Below are 26831 nucleotides of genomic sequence, written 5' to 3' on the forward strand. Positions count from 1 at the left end.
AAGGCTTTCATTCAGCTCTGCGACTCCAGCCCAGCGGTCTTGCAGGACCCTTCTCTGCGTTTCTTTCGGAATTACCTCAAAAAGCTTGATGACAGTGTGGCGAAAAACGGCCACGGCAGAGTTTAAACGACCACGCGTAAAGGTCCGCCCGTACGTGTTCGCTCGTTGACGGCGCCTCCGACCGGTAGCTCTACGCCGTCTGACGTTCAGCGCTGACACTCCTTCGTTACACGCCTGCCTGCGACCTTCCACGCTCACCGCACCATTGAGTACCTGATGCTCATCGCTGCTCGTTTCAGTTTCGCCTAGCGCTGGCTCCTTCGCTTACTTGTCCAGTGCTAATGCGCTTTGCAGCCACTGCTCTCTGTCCTCCGTTCAGACTGTCCCGTGAGGACTCATGCGTCCTGAGTGGTCGGTGTGGTGGTGAGGCTCCTGTCGGTAGTGCGAAGCAGAGAGACCTCAGATGGGTCACAGCGCCCAACACTCACGAGTCACAGATCACTGATAGGCTGGAGTACTATTGCTCTGATACCAGTTGTGGGGAGAATTAGGGTTAGGTCATGTGGGAGACATACACAGAGAAGAACAAGAGAGAGAGAGAGAGAGAGAGAGAGAGAGAGAGAGAGAGAGAGTTGTGGGGATAAGTCAACTCCATAGAAACATGGGACGGGGAACGGGAACGGGGACGGGGACGGGGAACGGGATGGGAACGGGGCAAAAGGCCGTCCCGGGGACGGTGGAAAAAACGGCAATCTGAAAACGATTGTTTTTTTGCAATTTTTTTTAACACACTTGATTTACACTTAGAAACCAAGACATTAAGCACAAAATTGCACCAAAAAGAGGAGAAATGCATAGTCGTATTAGCAAAAAACTATAATGGGGCGCCGATGGCGTGATAAACAAAAGTGAGTGTACAATGATCAATCTAAACAAAAATGCCAAATGGCATAATGAAAGGCCCAAGGAGGGTGTACACTCAAGGCAAAATGACTAAGTGCCAAGATTCAAGACTCAAGAGACTAGGCAAGAGGCTGAAAAGGGTGAAGATCAATCGTGACCTCCTCGGTGAAGTCCTCCATAGGCTGGTCCTCAAGTGGGAGGGGAGGGGGAGGTGGGGGGGACAATGCCTCGGGCACAACCTCAAGCTCCTCTAAAATCTCGGCCCTCTGCTGATCAGAGAGATGTGGGTCCTGCTGTGCCTGCTCCCATTCGGTGAAAGGATCTGCCTTCTTTGTCAAGCCCTTGCAAAGCATTCGCAAGTTGGCACTGACAAACACCAAATCATTTGCACGCTGTACACCAAGGCGGTTCCTCTTCTTAGAGGCAATGTGGCTATAAACTGACCAAAGTTGCTCTAGGCAACTGCTACTGCAAGCCTGTGAGAGTACGCGCACAGCAAATTCCTGCAACTTTGGAGTTTCCGCACCATAATCCTCCCACCAAAGTGCAGATCCTACCTTGAAGCGGTCCGCCTGTGCATCTGCCAAACCAAAAGCCCCCCGCTTCTCTCTATAAATCTGCAATTGGGTGCGGCGATCCTCCTCACTAGTGTAAAGGCGATCCAAGGTTTGTCGAAGGCCTTTGCTCACCTCTTTGTCCTTGTGTTGCCCTTTGCCTTGAAACTCAGGATCAACAATGTAGGCAGCAGCATGGAGGGGAGAGTGGTAGGCTTGCCACCTTTTCAAACATAGGGATTTGACCTGTTTATAGTGAGGCTTGACTTTGAACATTGCTTTTAGCTTCTCTGTCATGCGATCCATTGCCTCGTACACTTTGCCAATGCATGGTTGAGTGGAATCCACCACCCTAAGGAGATCAATAATCAGTTGCACCATCTCCACAAGCGCCTTGGCCTCCTCCCACCATGCCGCATCATCCGCCCTTTCCCTGCAAAATTTGCCGACCGTCGTGGAAGCCTCTGAAGTGCGTGCAAACTCATCACATTGAGGAAGAGTCCCCTCAATGCCCCGCTACATGTACACAAGCGGCCTAGCATGAGAAAGTTGAATGCAAACCTCGTCTCGGAATACTTAAGAAGAGAGAGGCTCGACTTCTTGGAAAACTCGTGCTGCACCCTGTGATGGTTGAGGACAAAGGTCACTATTTTGTTGGCACCCTCAATGACAGGTGCAACCCAATCCAAGGCCCCTATGTCTTTGATAAGGTTGTTGAGGCAATGGGCCATGCAAAAGCACACGGTGATGCGAGGATAAGTTGCTTGGAGAATTGTCCCCGCCGCCCTATTTGCCGGTTCTCCATCCGCACATATGGCAATGACATTCTCCACCCCCACCGTCTCTAGTGTTGTTGCCCACTCCGCAGCAAGTATCTCGGCACTCTTCCCCGTCCCGGAAGCATCATGGGAGTCGACAAAGTATGTCTCCCCTCGTGAGTAGGCAACAACTCCATGGATGGAGCGCTTTCTAGTGTCACTCCACCCATCAACGACGAGGGTAACACCATTTTCAGCCCATTGCTCTTTCATGTGGTTGGCCGCCACCTCCACGCTTGCCTTCTCCTTGTCAAGGAGAGAGGTGCGGATGGTCTCCGAAGAGGGGGGAACATAAGAGGGTCCATACTCCGCTATCAATTTGCACATGGCCCGAAAGTATGGAGATCTATCCAAAACACCATATGCAAAACACAAACAAAATTCAGATTTTTACCATCATTTAGTCTTTTAAGTTTTAGTCTTTAAAGTTTAGAGCATGATATTTGAATTTTGAATAGTACATGAGCATAGTGCCAAGGACTTACCGTGCCGCCTGAAATGCTATGTGGTCATGAAAGAAGAATCGTGCCACCGCCATGTCCACCTCCTCTTTCAATTGAGGGTTCCAATTCTCATCAAGAGTACTTTGGCGTCCCCGGGAAGCGGATGCCTCTCTTGATGAACGAGGTACATGCGGCGTTGATGTCCTCACAAAGGATGTGGGGTCGACGGCCACTTGAGGATTGCGTTTTGCCAACTCGGCCGCCTCATAAACCACAAGCTTTTCAAGGAGCTCCTTCTTCTTCTCGGCCGAAACCTCCTTGCAAGTGAGCACGCACTTTGTGGGCACCGCCGGTTCGCTTGTAGCCGCAAAGCTTACATACCCATGGTCTTGAACCACCCCCTTGACCGTATTGCGAGCACTCTACCTCATCCCACCAACTCCATCGATGTACGGCGGGCCTCCTTCTTCGTGATGGAGCGGGTGTTGAAGTGGTGGAGGCGGCGGCGGACCCGGGTTGAGGAGAGGAAGGGGTTTGAGAAGAGGATGCCATAGTGATAGAGACTAGAGTAGAGCTTGAGATGGATGGTAGAGCTTGAGAAAGAGTCAAGATGGAGAATTGGGATGGAGATGTTGGAGAAGGAGAGCTTGGACAATGGAGAGGGTGAGCTTGGAGAGGGAGAGCTTGGATGTTGGAGAAGGAGAGCTTGAAGAGGGTGAGCTTGGAGAGGGAGAGCTTGGATGTTGGAGAAGGAGAGCTTGGAGAGGGAGAGCTTGAGCCTTGAGCCTTGGGTCTTGGAGAGGGAGAGCTTGGAGAGGAGATGGCTTGAGGAGAGCATGGAGGTCTCTTATATAGAAGATGGGGAGCCATGTGGGAGAGCTTGAGCCTTGAGGAGGAGTTGCGCATCACCAAACGGCTAGGAGAGACAGCCGTTGAAGCCCCGCCAACGGTCAAAAATTGCCGCCAACGGTCAGTTTGACCGTCCCCGTACGGACAGGGAACGCCGTTCCCGGAACGTTCCCGGAACGCGTTCCCGGCGTCCCCGTTTCGCTGTTTGGCTGCCGTCCCCGTCCCTCCGTCCCGCGGACGTCCCGCCCCCGTCCCAGGCGTTCCCCGTCCCTAGGGTCCGTTCCCCCCGTCCCATGTCACTATGGTCAACTCATAAGGCATGAGTGTGTGACTCCCCTATCACACATGTATATTGCACTAGTACACATAGTGCACTTAGTACATTAAAAGTACTAAGTGTACTATGTACTATAACTTATGGGCTTGTACACACTATAAGGGTGGGCATAACGCCTTTACCCCAACAAGCATGACACATGCATTAGCGAGATGGATGTGACACCATCTCAAATACTTTGGCAAGGTGGACGGGGTCAAGGTCTTTATATACGTGTAGAGATATTCCCACAGTAGTGGAGGATGTCCAGTTGCCAGTAACACGTACTGAAGTATATAGTATGAGGTATTCGTCTGTCCGATTTAGAGTTCAAGCTGCATGGTTGGACAAATTTACACATGTTCATGGTGGCACTATAGACATGATCTTGGCCATTGGCTTTATGCATCAATGCGACCGAGTTATCAGTTAGGCGCATTACACTGTAATTATCAGTTGCGGACTTCCAGCTCTAGTTGTTATCATGGTGTGTAGTGGTTGAGTAAGGGTGTCCAGTGTTCAGACAAGGCTAATGTACTTCGACACATTCAAGAATCGGTAAACTTTTTGGTTTCAATGACCCACATCTACTCTTGGAGGATAATGAATCCAATCCCTGTATTGACTTGTGTCTCTCTCATTCATTTGCTTTTTCAGTGGCTTTTTGTTGCTCTGTTTGGAATTTCATTGGGTGATTTCTTGGTTGTAGTGCAGAGCTTGGTGAGGAGGTTAGGGTAGCTTTCAACAAAGGATCTGAAACGGTAAATGTACCACCTTGTTAAGTTTCAGCTGTGTGCTTTTTTCTTTTCAAGTAGTAGGGCTGCTCAGCATTTTCAAATTAAAAATGCATTCAGCATGAATTTAAGCATTGAAAATGCTTCTGTTGGTTCAGAATGGTTTTATTAAGGTTTGTGAATGTAAACATCTTCAGAGGCTGTGAGGGCCAATCAACAAGTACATGCCCATAAGAAACAGTCAATAAAAGCTAATCTCACTAGCTGTGGAATCTGGATGTGGCTGGTCCATTGAGTGCTTTTGGTGATGGAGCACCTCTTTTTTTTCCCCCCAAGAGAAGATCCTTTCATTAGTTAAAGCAGAGTGGCAGAGTACAGACACTGCAAAAATGCAGTCAATATATACAAAAGACTTGAAAGGGGGAGCTTCCTCCATGGTTGGCCGCTCTTGGAGGGAGGTTACAGGGAAAAGCCTCCGTCCTTCCTGGAAAGGAAGGGTCTGAAGTTCCAAGCATGAAGGAATGCCTCTTGCCTTTGCTGCTTGTGCTCTGACTCACCAGCGGGTCAAGCGCTTGAAGTGCCCTCTTAGGGTGGGAATGAGATCCACCAATTTTGTTCAGATGGTCTCAACAGGCGGGGTAGTCACTCCATCAATGGTCTCGCTGCAGTGAGCATGCCAGATATGCGAAGCTGCTAAGCTACTGATGAGCTCCCATCGCTGGCTGGTACCCATCCTGGGCTCCCATGGTCGAATTGGGGTAGTGGTCACCGTTACCACGGAGATGGGGAGATGGATGAGCACCAGTCCTTATCCTCATAAAATAGGGCCTGGCCTGCCTCTGCTATTCAGGTGATTGCACCCCACGTACCTGTACGGGTGGTGCTCGGATCAGATGTGAAGAGTCTGAGGATGTGTTGCCATACCCGCTGTTCCTTGGGGCAATCCCAAAGGTATCGCCACTGGCTCTCCTCGGCGGGGGCACCACACCGTGGCAACTGGCCGGCCGCCCAATGATCACCAGCCAACTGCGAGGCTCCTGTGGTCTAGTCGCCAAAGAAAAAGTGTCACCTTTTGTGGCTGGAAGCTGCTCCATAGCCGCTGCCCCGAAGTCCTCGATGAAGGAGGAAGACACACCTGGGCCTGCCAGTGTGGGTGGTGGGCGGCCGCAGTGCCATCAATGGACTGTAGTAAAATCCATGGCATTGTAATTGAAGAAAGGAATGTCACTCCCCAGGGCGGCTGGGCGCACCCCCGGGGGGGGGGGGGTGGGGGTGGGGGGGCAACTGTGTCGGATCGTCCATTGCCACTCTCCGGGGTAATATGCACATGAGCAAGAGGGCGGCTCTCCCAAAGCCAGGAATTCCAGGATGCGACAAGATTGCTCTGGCACGTGATAGAAAACCCCCCAAGTGCCCAAAATCTAGGCGGGCCACTCGTAGAGGTGATTCCATGAGAAATGAGACGGGACACCCACCAAGTGGCTGGTAGGAATGCGAAAATGTGTGGCACTTGGATTGAGAAGCTTCAAAAAGCAAAGTTGAAGTTCACGATTCGGACTACAAAATTTTTTTCCACGACCTACGAAGTAGTTTGTGAACTTTGATGATCAAATTCTGAGCGGAAGATGCTCAAAAATTCGAATCAAATTTGCCTACCTCAAAATAAAAGTCTTCCAAGATGGCTCCTTCATTTTTGCATTCTTTATTTGGAAGATGCTTCCTTAGTCACTCACCACAAAAGAATAAGGCATGTGAATACACATGGTGTATGGACTTAGCTCTTTAATGCAAGGTGAAAGTAGTCTCCACTTGTAAGAGCATGTCAGCACTCCCTTGTATCCATCTTAAGCAAGACATGCCTGCACCTCCCAATAACATTATAATATTGAAAAATATTGACTTATTCACTCACTACATAATAATGCATATCAATAACAACGGTGGGCCTTCCACCCATTCTTGACTTCATTTGGGGTGCACTTGGTTTGTCAAGAGTTATGCAAATATTTTCCCTTAATAGGTTGAAACTTATCACTCTAGATAAAACCACCCAACAATAGAAATGAAAATACTTAATGTGTATATATATATATATATGTATGTATGGGGAACATAGTGATGTGTATGATAAATAAGTAGGAAAAAAATGAAAAAAAAATGTGATTTGTACATAAGTTAAAAGGTCTAAAATAAACCCATAGTAATGACAAGGTGTGAAATAATTGCAAAAAAAGGTTTCTATGAAACGTGTCTCAACATGCTTAGGTGTGAACACCCCTTATATTTGGATAAGGTAAGTGTATGTGCCACACGTCACTACTAGTGTGTGTTTGAGTGTCTTTTGTGAGACATGTGTCTAGTGTGTATCAAAAGATAAGGCTACTTTCAAGCCTACGAAAAATGCATTGTACTTGGTGAAGGTTTATCATCTATCAATCTAATCAACATCATGGAGTCGTGCAAATATTCTCTTCAACTTTTGGAGGGCCCGGGGATTTCGCAAAACACTTACCATTAATGCAATTAAACATTGAAACTGGCCACAACCTTAAACATATGCCACTTAATCCACCAAACTGTAAAAGAGATATGTGCATAGTTGACCCGGAATGAGCTGGACCCCCCCCCCCCCCCCCCCCCCCCCCCTTGGAGTATTTTATTACCCAAGGAGAAAATATCATGTACTAGCTTTGAGGGCCTTACTCTCCCCATGGGAGATACCGGATTATCCATATACAAATGCCATAACACAGCCCGACACGAGGCAACCTTAAAAATTCAGCCGGCACACAGGCTGTAGATGCTGATCCAACAATATAATCCATATACCTCCGTGTGGGTACTGATTCTTCCCCAAAAACCATGGGTCTTCATGCAATAGAGCTGGTACAGTAGGTACAACTCTTCATTCAGCCGACACAGCAATAACATGGGCTGGTACAACATGTATAGAATCTGAAATAGTAGGTACAGTCCTCCATTCAGCTGGTACAGCAAGTACATGGGCTGGTACAGTAGATACATCTCTCCATTCAGCAAGTATAGCAAGTACATGAGCTGGTACAATAGTTCTCAAATCAGCTGGTACAGCAAGGACATGGGCGGGTACAGCAGATATAGCTCTCAAATCAGCTGGTACAACAAGTACATGGAGAGGTACAAGAGGTACAGCTCTCAAATCAGCCGGTACAACCCTTCATTCAGCTGGTATAATACATAAATCAGGTGGTATAGGGACGGTGCAGCTATCAAGAGGCTAAGCAAAAAAGAAACCTTCTATTGAGGGGAATGAAGGAGTGTAGGAACTCTCCACAAGTCGTAGTTGACGAGAATGTGGGCAACCAACGTAATAGAGGCTAGTGTGCAACAAGGGAGCCTCCTCCAAATTAAGAGAGGGCTCCAATTTTTAGATTTGGGTCTTCCATGAGCTAAAATGGCAAGAGAAGGCTATAATGACAAGTGGAGAGCCACACAATAGCTGAAGTGACAAGTGTGAGGCCACTCGTCTCACTTTGATCCACTTTCTTGCCACATGTCCCAATCTAAGATATGGGTCCTCCCATAAACTTTATCTCTAAAAATATCCCAACTGGTAGTCCATTTATGTCCCATCAAGTGGGCGAGATGAGATAGTCTCAAAAAAGAATCCATGTCCTAAATAAATGGGCGAGACTAGATAAGTCTCCATAATACCAATATCAAAATCATGTCCCAAATAAATGGGCGAGACAAAATAGTCCCATAAGTCCAAGTTTCATAATCATGTTCCAAAATAAATGGGCGATACAAAAGAGTTCCACAATATCATAATCATGTCCCAAATAAATGGGCGAGACAAAATAGTCCCACAAGTCCAAATATCATAATCATGTCCAACAAAACCATCTCATAAGTCCAATGCATCTGAACTAAACCGAGCCAAAAAGAATAATCCATAAACCTGAGGATGGATCCAAATCCCTAGAAAAGAAGTCTAGGAATCCATAGATATACCGTAAACCTGTATATCTATATACCATAAACCTGTATACCATACTTCGACAAGGAAGTCCATCTGGTTAGAATTTGTGCATCTCATGTGTCGTGGGATCTGGCCTTATTATTGGCACCTATGTATTTTTTCCATGTTTTGCTGTCGTCGGCTAGCTACATGGGAGCAGTCGGCTAGCGACATGGGAGCAGTCGGCTAGCGACATTTCTCCTTATATAAAGGCCTCTCCTTCACTCACTTGTTATTTACACAAGCACATTGTTCTACATTGTAAAGCCTCATGCTATAATACAAAGATGTTCATTGTCTGATCTCTCTCTCTCTCTCTCTCTCTCTCTCTCTCTCTCTTTCTCCTATGTTTTGCTTCAGCATTGTGCAACTTTATCATGGTATCAGTCGCCTAGGTTTCTGGTTGCCCACATGTGCGTTTTGCTCCCTCTTCTGTGTTTCTTGGAGAAAGAAGACTTCGCTGCGTTTTCTTTAGTGGCTGCGTTTTTCTTCTCCTGTAATCCCTTCTTGATCATTGTCATCGTTTTTCATTTCCTAGTGCTCCTGCCTTGCATTTCCTTGTGGAGTCCAGATGCAATATGGGGGAGGGGGTGCTACGTCGGCTGGTGATTGGTGGGCTGCGTTCTTTTGCTGGCCGCGTTTTCTTCATCAAGCGCCTCTTCTTCATCAGCGTTTTGCTTCTAGCGGTGCTCTGGCCCTTGCGTTAACCGCACAACGTCAAGGTGCAAGCCTACTTGGCTGCATGTTTTGCTTCTTTGAACATTTTTTGCAGCGGCTGGTGGTGTTTGGTCTGATTTTTGATTCAGGGACAACAGCGGAGGGTGGTGCGTGTCACAAAATTCCTCATTGCTTCTGTTTTCTACTGTACATGTGTGGCATATGGAGCTTGACATGACAATACATGTATGGCATATGGAGCGTGATATGGGGTGTTTTTCTCATGACTAGCTATCCTGGTGTTCACTTGTATTTATGTTTTGGGAGGATTTCCAAAAGGATTTTGGATCCCTGAACATTTTACCTGATTGATACAACAGAGCAGATGGGTGTTTCTTCCAGTTTAGTTGCACTCATCTGTGTGTATGACCTTAATTTTATGTTTGGGTGACTTGTTTTGTTTGCTTGGACAATGCGTGAGATTATTGCCTGTGTTGTCTATGGGGCCGGGGATGCCTGGGCGCCTTGTGAACGTGTGTGCACACTTGTTTGTTTTGGTCCAACAGGTGGTTTACATGTGTTTTTTTTTTTCCGAGAAAAGATCCTTCTATTAGTTAATGAAAAATAGCCCTGATGGGCCAAGTACAACCACAAAGGGCTAGATACAACCTCGCCTCATGTACACGGCGGGTATCAAATAATCAAATGGGTGGAGAAAGGTGCACCCCCCCCCCCCCCCCCCCCCCCGGCTGGCCGCTCTGTGAGGAGAACGCTATCTCATACAGGGGGAGGGGGAGAATAACCACAAAGGTGGTTTGTAATGCCAAGTGGGATCACCTCCTCTATCGGTGAGAAAAGGGCTGGCCTCCAGAGCCTCAAGAAAGCTTCCCACCGCTTCCTCATTCGGTCAAAGCCTCCCTGCAACTTCCCCCATTGACCACGGAGGGTATGGATGATGTCGAGCCAAATGTTCCTGATGGACTCTGCAAGCAGAGTGTGGGTACCCTCTATGGCTTCGTTGCATCTAGCTCGCCATATGTGCCAGGCTGCAATGCTACAACAAAAACTCCCATCTTTGACATGAGCCTAGTCTCCAGTGGCCAGTAGATGGGATTGTGATTGATACTGCCGAAATGCGGAGGTGAGAAACTTGAAGGGCAAGTCCCTCTCCATCCTTCTCATAAGCCCTGACGATCTCAGCCTCTGTGGCCCAAGCGATGGTGCCCCAAGAAATGATCCGGGTCGAGGTCCTATCCATCCTCGTGAAGATGCGGAGAATCCACTACCAAACCGGGTCGAGGTCCTATCCATCCTCGTGAAGATGCGGAGAATCCACTACCAAACCTGCTGAGCCTTTGGGCAATCCCAAAGGTAGTGTCACTGAGACTCCTGAGGGTAGCCGCACCTTGTGCAAGATGTTGGTTGACCTCCAATGGCCAACCACGTACCAACCACCAAGCTCCTAGGTGCCATCAACCAGAGAAAGAGGGTGATCTTTAAAGGCCGAAAACTTTCCCAGAGCCTCTTTCAAAAATATGAGAGAAAACGCTGAGAGAGGCTCTGTGATTGCCAATGTGCTGCTGCTACCAGGGTGCCATCAATCTCTGGCATCTGAATCCTGCGGCCTAGCCGTGGTGTATATGCAAAAAAGGGGACACCCAATGTCTCCTCCCGATCACCAGGATCATGCCAAGTCCACTCTCTCGGGTCCCACTGGAGGCGCGTGAGGTCGGCTCTCCCATATCCATAGCCTCGAGAATCTCTCCCTGGCCACCTTGGCCAGCGGGTGGTCTATGTGCCACTCCCATGCTCAAAATTCAATCACCCTCACCCTTTGTAAGGTGTAGCCACTGAAATCCTCCAAAGGGGGCTTGGATCTCTCTAATCTGCCATGGGAACTAATAGAGAAAGTGAGCAAAGCACTGCCCTCGTCCGCTCCGTGGAGTGCCAAAAGAATATTATGCCTGGTAAACACGCCTAGCCATAGAGGGGAAGTCGGGTCTGGGATAGGGGTTAGCCAATCATGAGGAATAGTAGAGTCTATGTCGATGCTGAGCTTGTCTCTACCGTGGATCCTTGTGAGGTCTCTCTCTTGAACTTGCGGGGGTAACTGCCTGTGTGCAAGCCAATCTCCAAGGGACTTGGCAGGTCCTATGCTCAACGCGCTCCATGATACGTGAGGTTGGGCCCTCAACATATGGCCATTGGGTAAACGGATTAGGGGATTCTAGACCAATGGCTGCCAAAGACGCTCCTCTAAAGCAATCGGGGCTAGTGGTCTAAGGGCTGGCCTCAGTTGATCCCAAGCTCGGAGTAAACTGGCTGCAAATCTGTCCTCAAAGGCAAGGCTAAATCCGTGGGCCCGGATCTTTGTGAAGATCCGTCTGGTACTCTGCGGCCAAAGGCCCCCAAGACTCGAGGCACGAGATGAAATCTAGGCCAAGAGAAAATTCTTCCAAGGCTCACCACCGAGAAGAAGTCGTCTAACAATAAGTTTGCCTAGCAAGGCGCGGCTTTGAATAGTAGGGTCAATGATGCCAAGGCCCCCTCTGGATCGTGGCTGAATGATCACTCTCCATGCCACCTTGGCCCTAGCAGGCCTCCCGTCACACTGCCGGCCCATAAGAGGTTCCGGATCAACCGCTGTACCTGACCAATACATGCTCGGAATCCAAAAGCTTTGCCATCCACCAATCACTTGCAATCTCTTTAAGATGCATACCCACATGCCTGAGCATAGATTTCTCGATAAATTCCTCCGGTAAATTCCTCAATGGAAAAGGCTATTTCAAATTGCCTTATGAAAGCAAGTGCCTTGGTAGTATCCAACTTTCCATTATAGCTCTCGAATTTGACGTCCTTGTCCCCTGACTTGAACTCTTTGGCCTTCTTGCTATGACGAGCATTTCGATGCTCTAATACATCATTCTCCTCGTCATGTCTACGATGGCGACGGTGCCCAGATCTAGGGCTGATTTCCCATGTAACACCTTCCACTTTGGATGGAACTTTAGGAGCAAGAACATACCTAGAAGGTGGAGAAACCACCGACAATGCATGAAGAACTTCTCCATCTCTCAAATGGGCTGAAAACCCCTCATCATCCCTGCATGTCGATGTACCTCATCTCCTCGGGCTACATGCCCCCTCATATCTGTTGCATGGGTTGCAAGCCCCCTCAAAACACTTGCTCGGGCTGCATGCCCACTTACATCACTTGCTCGGGCTGCATGCCCTCTCACATCACCAGTGCGGGCTACATGCCCTTTCACAACATCATCGAAGTTCCCTTCACGGGATAGCCTGCGAGGCTGCTGTGTGAAGACCCACTTGCCCTCATCATCGGAAACAACATCGCTACGGCGTTTTAAATAAACAATATCCACCTCTCGAGGTTTGTCGATTCCCATCTGTTGGGCAATTGCATCAAAAGTGACCACATCAGCCTTGACATGAGACTTTGATTCAATGACCCTCTGTACATTAGGATCTCTTTGCAAAGCACGGAGCTCTTCAAGCTCATTCATCAAGGCATCAATATCCTGTTGATCCTCAGCCCTGGCAGACAACGGTGGATCGTTATCTGCCAAAGCCCAACATGATCCCTGTCTCTATCTTCTTCCCACATGCGGCGAGTACAGGTGATAGAGCCCTCCACAGAATGATTTGACTGGCTGGCCATAACGTATCTTCCAGCTTTTCAGAAAGAAAAGAATTTTCCGTGCCCCGGAATCGCTCTCTACCAGTTCCCCAAGTATGATACCGAATAGACTGCAAGGGTGCAACAGTGTCCTGACACAAACAGGAGGGCCACGAAGTCTTTCCACACGCTCACTTTCACTTAAACCAAAAGTAACCTCTTTCGAGACGTGACAATAAGACGAGGGGTACCTCAGAATCCCAACCTTCTCTCATGGATAATGACTCCTAACAGCCATATCTAGCATCATATCAGGCACAACTGTGTAGAAAGCCAGGCTCTGATACCAATGTAAACGGAAGGGCAATTGTACACGAAAAATCTTATCAATCATGAAAACTAAGAATACATATAAGCATGCCAGACAAAAAGAGATGACAAATCTGCATAGTACACCACACTAGGGGCCAGAAGATGGAATGACCCCCCCCCCCCCCCCCCCCCCCCCCTTTATGGTTAGATTACCAAAAAGGAGTCTGCTTCCAAATACAACTTCACGGGTGCCCAGGGGTTCTCCATTGGCTAGGACCTGTCTCTTCCAGTACAATATGAAAACAAAACAAATACATATGCAGAATTTTGTTCAAAATCCTCAGCATTAAAGGCACTTCCGGAATCAAGCACATGCAGGACAACTATGGACAGTCCATAGCACTCCCGCATCAGCCTGGAACAACCTTGTGTCTTCACTTTCCTCCTATCTGGCTCACAGGGCAAGTAGACCAGCCTGTTTACAGCAGGCAACCAGCCCTCAGAAGCCAGAGAAAGATGCGACCAGCAGCAGCACACAATCTTGCAAGCTCCAGGTCGGAAGGAAACTTGTCCAGATCGTCCCGACCAGCTTCTCCTCTATGTTTTATTCCCTGTCCAGCCTCTGTTCAGGCTGTGAAACCAGCCGGCTAGCAGTAGAAGACACACAGAAAGAGTCGGCCAGCTTCTCCCATGCACCCGATGAGCTTCAGTCACGATGGATGGCTGCAGAAGCTTGCCAACAGGCTGAAAACCAGCCGACCAGCCCTCATGCACCATTGAAAAGCATGTGCCCCCCACCAGTCTGTAGTTTTTCTCAATAATAGAGGCTCCCCACTGGAAATAGCTCACTCGTGTGCTTTTTAGGTCCAGAAGGAGGCGCCTACTTGAAGAAGGCCCAAATAATGTCTAGTGCCTAGCTTTGGCTGCCACGTGTATTAAATATGTCTTGGTCAATGTGTACTCACTTATAAGTTGTCTGGTCACTTATAAGTGAGTGTGAACTTGCACCAATAATTATTAGCATGTGAACTCATAAAGGTGTAAATTGAGTTTTTGGGAATACTTACCACTTGCAAAACACATGTAGACCACATGTCAATCCCAAACAGGTGTGCACATACGCGCAGGCAAAAATCTCAGGCATTGTCCAGGCAAACAAGACAAGTCATCCAAAGATAAAATCAAAGTCATGCACACACATGAGTGCAGCTAGACTGGAAGAAACACCCATCTGCTCAGTTGTAACTGATAAAATGTCCAGGGCTCATGATCCTCCTAGAACCTTCCCAGTACATAAATACAAAAGATCTCGAAGATAGCTAGTCCCAGAGAATTTCATCATGTTAGGCTCCATGGGCCATACATGTACACCATGTGAGGCCCCACAAGCCACACATGTACTATGATGTCAGGCTACACCAACCATACATGTACTGTCATGTCAGGCTCCATATGCCACACAGACACACCATGTCAGGCTACACCAGCCATACATATATGTCATGTCAGGCTCCACATGCCACACATGAACAATAGAAAAATAGAAGCTGTAAGGAATTTTGTGACACTTGGAGGCAACAACAGTATGACCTCGTCCACCTCCAGCAACCCCCGACTACATCTCCCTCTTCTTTTAGATGGAACATCAAAGAACAGAAGACGAGGTTCGACGGAGAGAAGAAAAAGTAGAAGCTGAAGCTAGAAAGCAACAAGAAAAAGCAGAAGCTGAAGCCATCCGTGGTATTTGATGCTAAGCAGGAGGGTGAGAGCGATGCTGCACAGAAAAGCCTCGTCCGAGCCTATGGCTTTGCCAAGGGCCGACAATTTGTAGTCCTATTCGACATGGGAAGTTCTGAGGATGCCATCTCTCCCCAGTTGGCTAACAAGATGAGTTGCACACTAGTACCATATCATTTGGATGTGGACGGGTTCACTGTAACTCGCGGCGGTGCCTGGGGGACTAGGGGCTTTGACACACTTGTTGATACCATCAAAGCATATTAAAACATTTAAACATGGCCACAACCTTATCACATATCCATCATCACTTTGCATAAAACATAAAAGCTGGACAAAACATCCACAAATGCTGAAAATGGAGCTTGCACGTGTGACACCGCATAGAGGCCGGAATGGGCCGACCCCCCCCCCCCCTTGGAGTATTTTATTACCCAAGGAGAATAATATCATGTACAAGCTTTGAGGGCCTTACTCTCCCCACGGGAGATACCGGATTATCCATATACAAATGCCATAACACAGCCCAACACTAGGCTACCAAGCCGGAACATAGGCTGTAGAAATGCCGAGCCAACAATATAATCCATATACCTCCGTGTGGGTACTGATTCTTCCCCAAAAACCACGGGTCTTCATGCAATAGAGCTGGTACAGCAAGTACAACTCTCCATTCAGCCGGTACAGTAGATACAATGGTTGGTACAGCCGGTACAGCAAGTACAGTGGTTGGTATAGCTAGTACGGTGGCAGGTACAGCAAGTACAATAGCTGGTACAGCCGGTACAAGGGCTAGTACAACAAGTACAATGGCTAGAAATCATAATAAACGATTAAATACCCTTGCCTTCAGTATTTCTTCGCGATGGAAGCCTCCAAAACAGTCCCCAACAGCCGGTATTCTTCATGGGCAGCCTTCAAGAGAGAGAGAAAGAGAGTAGCCATCATTAGGGCAGCCTGTAACGGTGGTAGAGACTAGTGTGCAGCAAGAGAGCCTCTGTCATGGCCCTGTGAAAATGGAACAATACAAGTGTGGGCATGGTGGTTGCAGAGTCAGAATATTGAATGATTCACATGGGGGGTGCCCGGACAGAGATAAAGATGTGTGGACATCCCTAGGTGTGAAGGGGGGAACTAGAACATTAAACTTTAATGTTTATTAAAGTTGCCCCTAGGCCTTAGTGGCCCCTAGGGACTTTTTAAGTTTGGGGCCCTAGGATTTTTATGGGGAGGAGGCCACTCCATTTTTGGAGTGAGGGCTTCTCTCTCCTCCCCCTCTCTCTAGCTTTTGGAAAAAGGAGTCGTGGAGGATTGATGCGCTTGTGTACATGCGTGGAAAAGAGGAGGAGAAGTTGGTCGACTGCTGAAGACTGGTTTGCTGCTGTTTGCTGTGTGGTGTGTGCTGGAGAAGGCCGTACAACAGCCGTACAGCTCTGTGTACGACAGCAGGTACTGCTGAGTACAGGCGGCGTTGAGCTGTGGAACAGAGGCAGCCATAGCAGGCGACTATCATCAGGTGGCTGCTGGTTCAGGTACAGGCCGTACAGCACTGTACGGCTGCCGTACAGTGTACGGACGGGGCTGACACAGGCTGCGCTGAACAGAGCTGCTGCAGGCGGCGTTGGACAGGTGCTAGACAGATCTGGCTACGCAGATTCAGGCGAGCACAGGTGCTGGTTGGCAGGCGGCGCTTGCAAGGACAACTCTTGGCACATATCCCGAGGTAGTACAGACGGGTACGGGGCTGTTTTTCAGGACTGTACAATCAAGTACAGCATAGAGTTGGATGCAAGGAGGAGGGTACAGACAAGTACATGCACATATGTGAAGCAGGGTTGTGGAAACAAGTGCCTGCAAGTACAGATTGGTACCGTATCTTCTCCAGTGCAAATACACGGGCTGTTTTTGGTAAGCTCCGCATCTGTTCATCTATCTCTCTTTCTACTGCTTGATGTCTGTTGCAAATATGAGCTATCTGGCCCCTTGTGAGAGGAGGGGTATGGCAGATTGACAAGGGTTGAGACAGAGTTTGGACAGCATATGTATGTATGAGCTGAGATGTTGAATCATGCACTTGAGTTATGCGAGATGTATGCTCATGGCTGCCCTGCTTAGTGGTCTTGGCTGATCAGAGGGAGGCACAGTGTGTTATTTGGAGACACAGATCTGTGTGCAAAGATCCTCTGTGCTAAGAGGTATTGTGGGCCGTCAGATTGGACATACATGTGTAATCTCTTGGCTGATTTTTGTTGTACTCAGCCATTCATTTTTTTTGGAATTGAATAAAGAAATACCGCAAGGGGCGCCAAGCTTTGGGGCCAACAGGTGTCGCCTTGTTTTCAGATTAGGGCACTCTAGCTCCAATCTGTTTTGTTTTCACATCTAGACTACAAGTGGACGGGTGACTGCTAGTCTACCGCACTTTGGTTTCTATTTGAGGCCGGTTTCAAGGTTCCGTTGCCGGGACCAATCATCAACTTTCTGAAGGGGGTGAGCTCGTGGTTGCTTTGAAGAAAGTCATCGCTGAAAAATTCAGCAAACATGTCTGATTAAGAGGATGAGTACTTCTATCATGAAGAAGAAGAGCAAGAGACTTCTCCCGAGAGAGATGTATCTGAGGATATTTTTGCAGGAGAACAGGCTGCAGATGTTGAGCCTTATGAGGATGTAACACAGCCAGAAGATGTGCATGGTAAAGAGGACGATGATGCTCGGTTTAAAGATCGTTTGGCTAGTGTTATGGATACTTTTATGCAACTCACATAGAGTGAGAGATTGCTGAATTTATGAGATCCCGCACAGAGCCCGAGAAAAAGAAGAAGAAGGTTCGTTCTAAGAATCTTCCTCAGGGTCATAGTGGTACCGCTTCACACGATCCATCTCCTGGACAGTTTCCGAACATGCAGCATGCTTTTGGTGCTAATCCACAGAGTTCCTTCTATGGACAGCCACCTATTCCTCAGCAGAATATGCATCTAGGTTATTTTGGTGGTGGCTCGGTGTTCCAATCCATGACTGGGGGTTATCCTCAGGGAGGCATGGGTATGCACGGGCCTTTTGGAGCTAATTTTCAGCCTGGTATGCAGGGGAATATGTATGGTGGTACGCAGTCCGGTATGGCTGGAAATATGTTTGGAGGCATGCAACCTGGGATGCAAGGCAATATGTTTGGTGGTATGCAGCCAGGTATGCATAATGGAATGTTTGGAAACATGGCTGGAATGTATGGTATGCCTGGTGTGGGAATGGGAAATGTTGACCCAATGATGGGTATGAATGTTGGGGGCAGCAATCTTGTGAAACCACTTCCATATGATAATCTAACGCCTATGGAAAAGGCGAAGGATTACAAGGAAGGGGGAGGTGCAGTGAAGTTTGACACATTCAGTGGGGCCAAGGATAAACTTAAAGCACTTACCTTTTTACAGCAGTTTGATGCTGCTTTTTCTGGTGGGAATTACACAGAGTCCTCTAAGGTGAGGAAAGCTGCCACTTTTCTCAAGGGCAATGCTTTGCAGTGGTGGTCTACTCTTCTTTTGCAGGGCATAGCACCCACTACATGGGTCCAATTTAAACAGGTTTTCTCTTCCGTATGGCTCACATCTACATTTGAGGTGGATGTTATGAGCGCATGGCACAAATTGGATGCTTCAAAGTGTGATAGTTTGGAGGATTATAACAAGAAGTTTTGGGAAGCTTTACTCCCAGTGACTTCTTACCGTGCCGTGCCATTATCTGAGCAGGTAGAGAAGTATTGTTGTGGGCTGCCCAAAGAGGTACGAGATTATTGTATAAAGACAACAGTAACAAACATGTCACAGATGATTGAAAATGCTATGACAGCTAATGCGTTACTCACTGGTGGTTCATCTGGGTTTAAAGGCAGTAAGAAATTGAGCAAGAAAGCTGAAAAATTTGGGCATGCTTCTCGTGATGCTAAAGGGTCTTCAGAGACGAAGTATAAGAAGTTGCCAATGCCCAACAGGACTTCTGAGGAAAGACAGGTTTTGAGAGATGCTCATAAGTGTTTTTACTGTACTGAAGAGGGGCATATGTCATTCAATTGTCCCAAAAGAAAGTCCCAAAAGGACTCTGACAATAAAGGAGAGCCCAAGCCAAAGAAACAAAAGCCTTCTGCAGGCTTAGTTCCTGATCTTGTGGGGGAACAGCCAGGTGGTGAAGCTACAGAGTTGTGCAGGGCATGGGGCAAAGTAAGAGATCAGAATGCCTTGATCTTCTTTGATACAGGTGCTAGAGCCAACTTCATTTCACCAGATTTGGCTGGCCGATTGGGGATTCGCGCAGAGGAGATGGGGCCGTTACATGAGGCTAATATGGCTTGTCCAGGGTATGCCGAACCTGTTACTCCTATCATTGGGAAGCTTCGGCTTCATTTGCAGGGTTATGTGGACAGCGAAGAGTTCTTCATCATGCCTTTGGATGGCTGTGATGTTTTGGGCGTGCCACAGGGTACATGCGGTGGTGGATACTTACAATAGGAAAATCACTCTGACTCATAGAGGGAAAGAACATGTATTGGATGTAAAACTCAAAGGGGAATCTGTTCCTATTGTATCCGCTTCGGCGATTTCATCAGTAATGAAAAAGCATCTTTCCGCATACTTGATTTATGTAAAGGATGCACAGGATGATGAGTCTAAGTCTAATTTGTCTATGTTAGATAAGAACAGAACTGATTTCTTATGTGGGTTTCAAGACTGTTTTTTCGAGTCATTGCCAGGAGAACTTCCTCCTGAGAGGCCAGAAGATCATGCCATTGATCTGATTCCTGGTAGTACTCCACCGAATAGACCGCCGTACCGTGTTAGTGCAGCCCAACAGGAAGAGATTATGAGTCAGGTGCAGGAGCTTTTGAATAAAGGGTTGATACAGCCTAGCTCATCACCCTTTTGCTCACCTGTGCTCTTAGTGCAGAAGAAGGATGGTTCTTGGTGCATGTGTATTGATTACAGGGCGCTGAACAAGAATACCATCAAGAATCGATTCCCCATACCGAGGATCGATGATATCTTGGATCGCTTACAGGGCTCCACAGTTTTTAGTCGTATTGACTTGAAAAGCATCAGATACGCATTAGACCCGAGGTTGTGCATAAGACAGCATTCCGAACCACGTTTGGGTTGTATGAGTTCTTGGTTATGTCCTTTGGTTTGACGAATGCGCCTGCCACATTTAACAGAATGATGGACAGGATCTTCAGACCTCATAGAGAGTTTGTGGGCACATTCTTTGATGATATGATTGTGCATTCACAAACTGAGGAAGAGCATAGAAGGCATTTGGCCATTGTGTTTGCAGAACTCAGAAACCATAGGCTGGTGGTTAATGGCAAGAAGAGTGAATTCTTTTTGCAAGAGATACATTTCTTGGGGCATATTGTGTCTGCGCATGGAGTCCGTATGGATCCAGCAAAAGTGGAAGCAATACTTAATTGGCCAGCTTTGAGGACCGTACATGATGTACGCAGTTTTCTAGGATTGTGTTCCTATTACAGGCGTTACATACGGCACTTTGCTGAAATTGCTTCGCCTCTTCATGCCTTGACGAAGAAGGCAACTCTGTTTAGATGGGCTGATCGGGAAATTACAGCATTCAAAAAGCTCAAAGAAAAGCTTACTTCGGACCCAGTATTGGTGTTACGGGACCTCCGAAAGGCTTTTGTTGTCCAGTGTGATGCATGTGGAAGTAGCATTGGTGCGGTCCTCATGCAAGAGGGACATGTGATAGCCTATGAGAGTAGAATATTGCAAGATGCCGAGAAGCATTTACAGGTTTATGAGAAAGAGATGTTGGCTGTAATTCACGCTCTTTCTACATGGAAACACTACTTGCTTGTGGCTGATTTCACTGTGCAGACAGATCATCAAACCTTGCGTTACTTCCTCACGCAAACTAAGCTTTCAGAGAAGCATATGCGTTGGGCAAACTTTTTGTCTATGTTTCACTTCCAGATTGTGCATGTGGAAGGCAAAAAGAATGTAGTGGCAGATGCTTTGTCACGCAAGCCACAAGTCTCTGCAGTTTCACTTGCTTATCATCATGAGCTTGATGAAATGAAAGAGCAGTATGCCCATGATGAGGACTTTGAAAGGTTGTATGATCAGATGTCTGAGGGTCAGCGGCATGAGCACTATACTCTCAGAGATGGGTTTTTATTAATGCATGGCAGACTGTGTGTTACGAGGCCATTGCGACTCAAGGTTATGATTGAAAGTCATGCTCCACCGTATGCAGGTCATAGAGGTATTGACACCACGGTAAAAGCAGTGGAGACTTTCTTTTATTGGCCAACCTTGAGAAGAGATGTTGATGCCTTTGTGAGGCAATGCATCGAATGTCAGAAGGTAAAGTTTGACCGTCAGAAGACACCAGGGTTATTACAGCCTTTACCTATTCCAGATAGACCTTGGGAGAGCATTGCCATGGATTTTGTATTTGATCTTCCACGGACACAAACGGGAAATGATGGCATCTGGACTATCATATGCAGGTTCAGTAAGCAGGCTCATTTCATTCCCGTGCGTAAGACGATCAAAGTGGATCATATGGTGAAGTTGTTCATGGCGAACATCTTCAAGTATCATGGCTTGCCTACGTCTATCATTAGTGACCGTGATCCACGGATGACGAGTTTGTTCTGGAGAGGGTTGTTTGACAACATGGGTACAACTCTCAAGTGTTCATCGTCATTTCATCCACAAACAGATGGTCAGTCAGAAGAGGCTAACTCTACAGTGTTGGATCTTCTCAAGTGTTATGTGTCAGAGCACAAGTAACAATGGGAAAACTATCTTCCTTTGGTGGAGTTTGCATATAACAACACTGTACATACCTCGACAGGCAAGGCGCCTTTTGAGATTGTGGAAGGAGGGAAGAAGGTACCACCCATTTTGCATACAAAGGATAAGATCTTTGAGGCTGATCAGTATGTGGAGAGTTTAGATGAAGCTTATCGGAGGGTTAAGTTGGCACTCCAGAAAACTCAGCAGAAGCAAAAGAAAGCCGCAATGAAACCGGCCTCTGATAGAAAACCAGAGTGCAGTAGAAGCAATCACCCGTCCACTTGTAGTCTAGATGAGAAACAAAACACAGATTGGAGCTAGAGTGCCCAAATCTGAAAACACAGCGACACCTGTTGGCCCCAAAGCTTGGCGCCCCTTGCGGTGTTTCTTTATTCAATTATAATAACATGAATGGCTGAGTACAACACAAAGATCAGCCAAGAGTTTACACCTGTAAGTCCAATCTGATGGCCCACAAATCCTTCTCAGCACAGAGGATCTATGCACACAGATCTGTGTCCTCAAGCAACACACTGTGCCTCCCTCTGATCAGCCAAGATCACAAAGCAGGCCAGCCATGGGCATACATCTGGCATAACTCAAGTGCATGATACATCTTCTCAGCTCAAACATACATGTGCTGTCCAAACTCTGTCTCAACCCTTGTCAATCTGCCATACCCCTCCTCTCACAAGGGGCCAGATAACACATATCTGCAACAGACATCAAGCAGTAGAAAGAGAGATAGATGAACAGAAACAGAGCTTACCAAGTTCAGCTCGTGAAACAACACTGGAGGAAGCAACAGCACCAATCTGTACTTGCAGGCACTTGTATCCACACCCCTGCTGTTAGAAATAATGTCCTGACATTATTATGGGCAGTGGCCAATGTATTAGGACCGGCCGGGCACTTTTTACTCACTTTAAGTGAGGTTTTTTCCCCGCGCCCAATAAGGCGCCCAACTTACCGTTATGTGAAACGGGCACCAGTTAGGGTTATTATATGCCCTAAGTTTTGTAACAAACTTATCTTCATAATTTGAGCTCCATCGTTTTGCTCCAGGTCTCCACACGTTTTCTTCTGTTTCTTCGCGTGCTCCACACCGTCTCTCACTCACAATTGGTATCAGAGCAGGTTGTTGTTCCTGCTCCCGCCTTCCCTACTGCTGGTGAAGCACTTTCGTCGCGAAGAACACTCTCTATTGTGCTGGTCGCCTGCTTCTGGTGCTGAAAAACAGGTCGCCCTCCTTCTACAGATCTGGGCGACTGCTTTCTGTGTGTCTCGGGCACTGTTCTGGTGCAAAAAGCAGTGCTGGTCGTTTTTCTACAGGCCGTACAGCATCTGTGCAGCATGTGTGGCTGCTGGTTGCTGTTTTTCTGTTCGTACAGGTCTGTACGACCAGTTTTGCTACTGTTTTCTGATCGTACAGTAGCCGTACAGCTGTCGTACAGCTCTATCTGCTGTTTTCTGTCCGTACAGTTCTGTATAGCACCTGCTGGTTGCTGTTTGCTGTCCGTACAGCCTTCCGTACAGCATTGTACCGTCTTCTGCATCAGTTCGTACTCAGCAATCTGCAGCAGCAACTAGGGTGAGTCTACCTGCTGTATTTTGGAGCTTAACTGTGAATTTTGTCAGCAAATCAAGTCCGAAATTTGGGGCTTTTGCTGTTTTTATGTTGCTGCACAATCTGTGACAGCTCCCACAGGTTTTTTTGTGGGAATCAGAGAAATTTGAGCCACCAGAAATTTGGGGCTTTTGTTGCTGTGCTGTCTATCTGTGTGAAACAGACAGTCTCGAGCAATATTTGTGGACTCTTGTGCAGTCAGTCTCTTTTGCAGGTTACAGTTTGCTCTCATGGCACAGAACACTGCTGATGTGTTTGGGTTTTTAGCCCAGGAAGATAAGTTGGATGGAACCAACTATTCCCTGTGGAGCTTTATGCTCAGGAATCTGCTAGTTGCAAAGAATTTGTGGAATTATGTAAGTGGAGCTGAGGCAAGGCCTATGCATGTGGCCCCAGCTACCCCTCCACAACATGGCAGGCAGCAGGTTGTACTACCAGCTCCTCAGGCACCTACACAGGAACAAACTAGGTGGGATTCCAGGGATGCTCAGGCACTCTCTTTGATTGCACTTTCAGTTAAGAGGTCCATTATTCCGCATATCCGTTCATGCAGGACATCTCAGGCTGCATGGGATACTTTGGAGCACATGTATCAGGCTCGCAATGAGGCTAGAGTTGCCTTTTTGAAGCGGGAACTATCACACTTGTGCATGGATGAGGGTGATTCTATGCAGGATCATCTTACGAAGATTCAGGATTTGAGAGAACAGCTCTTGAATATTGATGAAATCATTTCTGATGCTGAGATGGTCACCACTACACTTAACTCTTTACCGAGCTCTTATTTGGGTTTTCATACATCTCTTCACTTGTCCATGAGGGGTAATCCAGTCCCTCTATCCTTTCAGGATTTGGTTGGACTTTTGCTGCAGGAAGAGCAGACTCGGAAAAATGTCATGCAAAGAGGTGGTGAGCAAGCACTCTTTGCCAAGAACAAGGGCAAAGGAAAATCTGGTGCATATAAGCCTAAGTCAGAATCAGGACAGCCATCTAGTAAAGAGAAGGATGATGCACAGAAACCTAAAAAGAAGGGTAAGTGCCATTACTGCAAGAAGCCAGGTCACTATATTCATGAATGTCATAAGAGGATAGCCAAGGAAAAGAAGAAAGAGTCTGGTAATTCAGTTGAAGACTCTTCAGATGTGGATAACAAGAAAGATGATGCCACTGTCAATCTTGTGGAAGAGGATTGGTGCTTCTTTACTTGCAGCTATGATCCCTCAAATGAGGTTCATTCACTCAGTGTGAGTGAAAGTGGTGATGTATGGTTCTTTGACAGTGGTGCCTCAAGGCACATCACGTCCAGAAAGGATTTGTTTGGCAAGATGGTACCTTCTTCATGTGGCAGAAAGGTTACGTGTGCAAATAATGCTTCTTATCCAGTTCAGGGCACAGGGGATGTTATGCTTACAGCCATTAATGGCTCAGAATTTCTCCTTCAGGATGTATTGTATGTGCCTGGGATAAAGAAGAATCTTCTCTCAGTGTCTTCTTTTGCAAAGAGAGGGCTGGTTGTTTCCTTTGAGGATACTAAATGTATGGTCCGTGACAGGGAAAGTGACTTTGCTTTGGTTGCTACAGGGACCTTATGTCGCGGTTTATACCGTCTTGATCCTTATGAGAGGCACACTGCATGTGTTGTTTCTACCTCTACATCTGCTATGCAGGATGCAGAGTTATGGCATGCCAGGTTTGGGCATGTAAATTATGGCAGTCTCATGGCACTTCAGAAGCTGAAAATGGTAGATGCCCTACCTAATTTAGAGACTCCTCCCAGACATGTGTGTGAGGGATGTATTTTGGGAAAGATGCATCGTCAGGCTTTCAAAAAGGATAGAGTTGTTAGAGCTGTCCGCAAATTGCAGCTCATTCACAGTGATGTATGTGGTCCAATGAGGACACAATCCTTGGGAGGTCATTGGTATTTTGTTACTTTTATTGATGACTTTTCCAGATATGCCTGGGTGTATGCTTTGAAGAACAAATCTGATGTCTTTATGCATTTCCGACATTATGTCAACATGGTTGAAAATGCAACAGGACAAAAAGTGCAGACTCTCAGAACTGACAGAGGGGGGGAATACTTATCTAAAGTATTTGATGCTTTTTGTTTAGAGAAGGGCATAGTACACCAGTGTACTACACCATATACACCTCAGCAGAATGGTGTCGCCGAACGAAAGAATAGGTCACTCATGGAGATGGCCAGGTGTATGCTGAAAGCAAAGGGATTGCCACATAAGTTTTGGGTGGAAGCTCTTATGTGTGCCACTCATGTGTTGAACAGGTGCCCTACAAAGGCACTCAGATCTGTTACACCCTATGAAGCTTGGTTTGATCGGAAACCTAGTGTTGATTATTTTCGTGTGTTTGGTTGCTTGGCTTATGCACATGTACCACAGGAGCTTCGTGGGAAGCTTGATGATAAAGCCATAAAGTGCATATTTGTTGGCTACAGCAGTCAAAGTAAAGGGTACCGTCTCTATAATCCTGTCACACGGAGGATTTTTGTGAGCAGAGATGTTGTTTTTGCAGAGCATTCAGCACAACCCATTGCTGAATTTAAATTTCAGCAACCTCAGGAGTCTTTTGATGTATTTGAAGGGTTGATACCCATTGGCATAGGAACCACAGCTGATATACCGGCTGAATTTCAGAATTTGCAGCCACCACCTCGTGTGTTTGATGCTTTAAATCAGCCCCAGGCTGAGCCTGACATACAGCAAGCAGAAGAGGATATTGTTGTACAAGAGAGGACAGCTTTGCAAGAAGCTAGAACCATTCCTCGTTGGGCTATACAGACTCTTCAAGAGAGTAGACTTGCTGCTCCATTACCAGGTAGGACACGTAGGAGTACACGTGAGGCTGAAAGCTCTCACTTTTCAGAGTCAGCTTGGGTGAGTTCTATTATGGATGAAGAGGAACCTGAGAGTTTTGAAGATGCAAGTGAAAATCAGCATTGGATGCAGGCCATGCAAGCTGAATTGGATTCTATTGTTAAGAATCATACATGGGATTTGGTGGATTTGCCTCCTGGCAAGAAGGCAATTGGTACAAAGTGGGTTTATAAGGTTAAACGCAAACCAGATGGTACCACTGACAGGTACAAAGCAAGGCTGGTTGCTAAGGGCTATGCTCAGAAAAAGGGCATAGATTATGAAGAAACTTTTGCCCCCACTTCTCGGATGACCACCATCCGTGTTGTTGTTGCTATGGCTGCACATTATGGCTGGTTTGTACATCAGTTGGACATAAAAACAGCCTTTTTGAATGGTGATCTTGAGGAAGAGGTTTATGTGATACAACCTCTTGGTTTTGCTATGTCTGGTCAAGAGCACAAGGTGTGCAAGTTGAGGAAAGCTTTGTATGGCTTAAAACAAGCACCGCGTGCTTGGTATGCAAAGATTGATGCATTTTTGACTAGCCAGGGGTTCACCA

General features: G+C 47.0%; 1 protein-coding gene across 1 annotated transcript in view; it reads left to right on the plus strand.

Annotated features, from left to right (window-relative positions):
• Nucleotides 1–26831, plus strand: part of LOC147637091 (uncharacterized) — a 75968-nt gene that overhangs the window by 26663 nt on the left and 22474 nt on the right. Inside the window, exon 3 of the mRNA XM_086800708.1 lies at nt 4593–4644. Coding sequence (XP_086656834.1) covers nt 4593–4644 — 52 coding nt within the window. The remainder of the gene's footprint in view (nt 1–4592; nt 4645–26831) is intronic.

This window comes from Cibotium barometz, chromosome 7 (assembly GCF_041138505.1).
Source record: "Cibotium barometz isolate CiBa-2024 chromosome 7, ASM4113850v1, whole genome shotgun sequence".
Taxonomy (NCBI): Eukaryota; Viridiplantae; Streptophyta; class Polypodiopsida; order Cyatheales; family Cibotiaceae; genus Cibotium; species Cibotium barometz.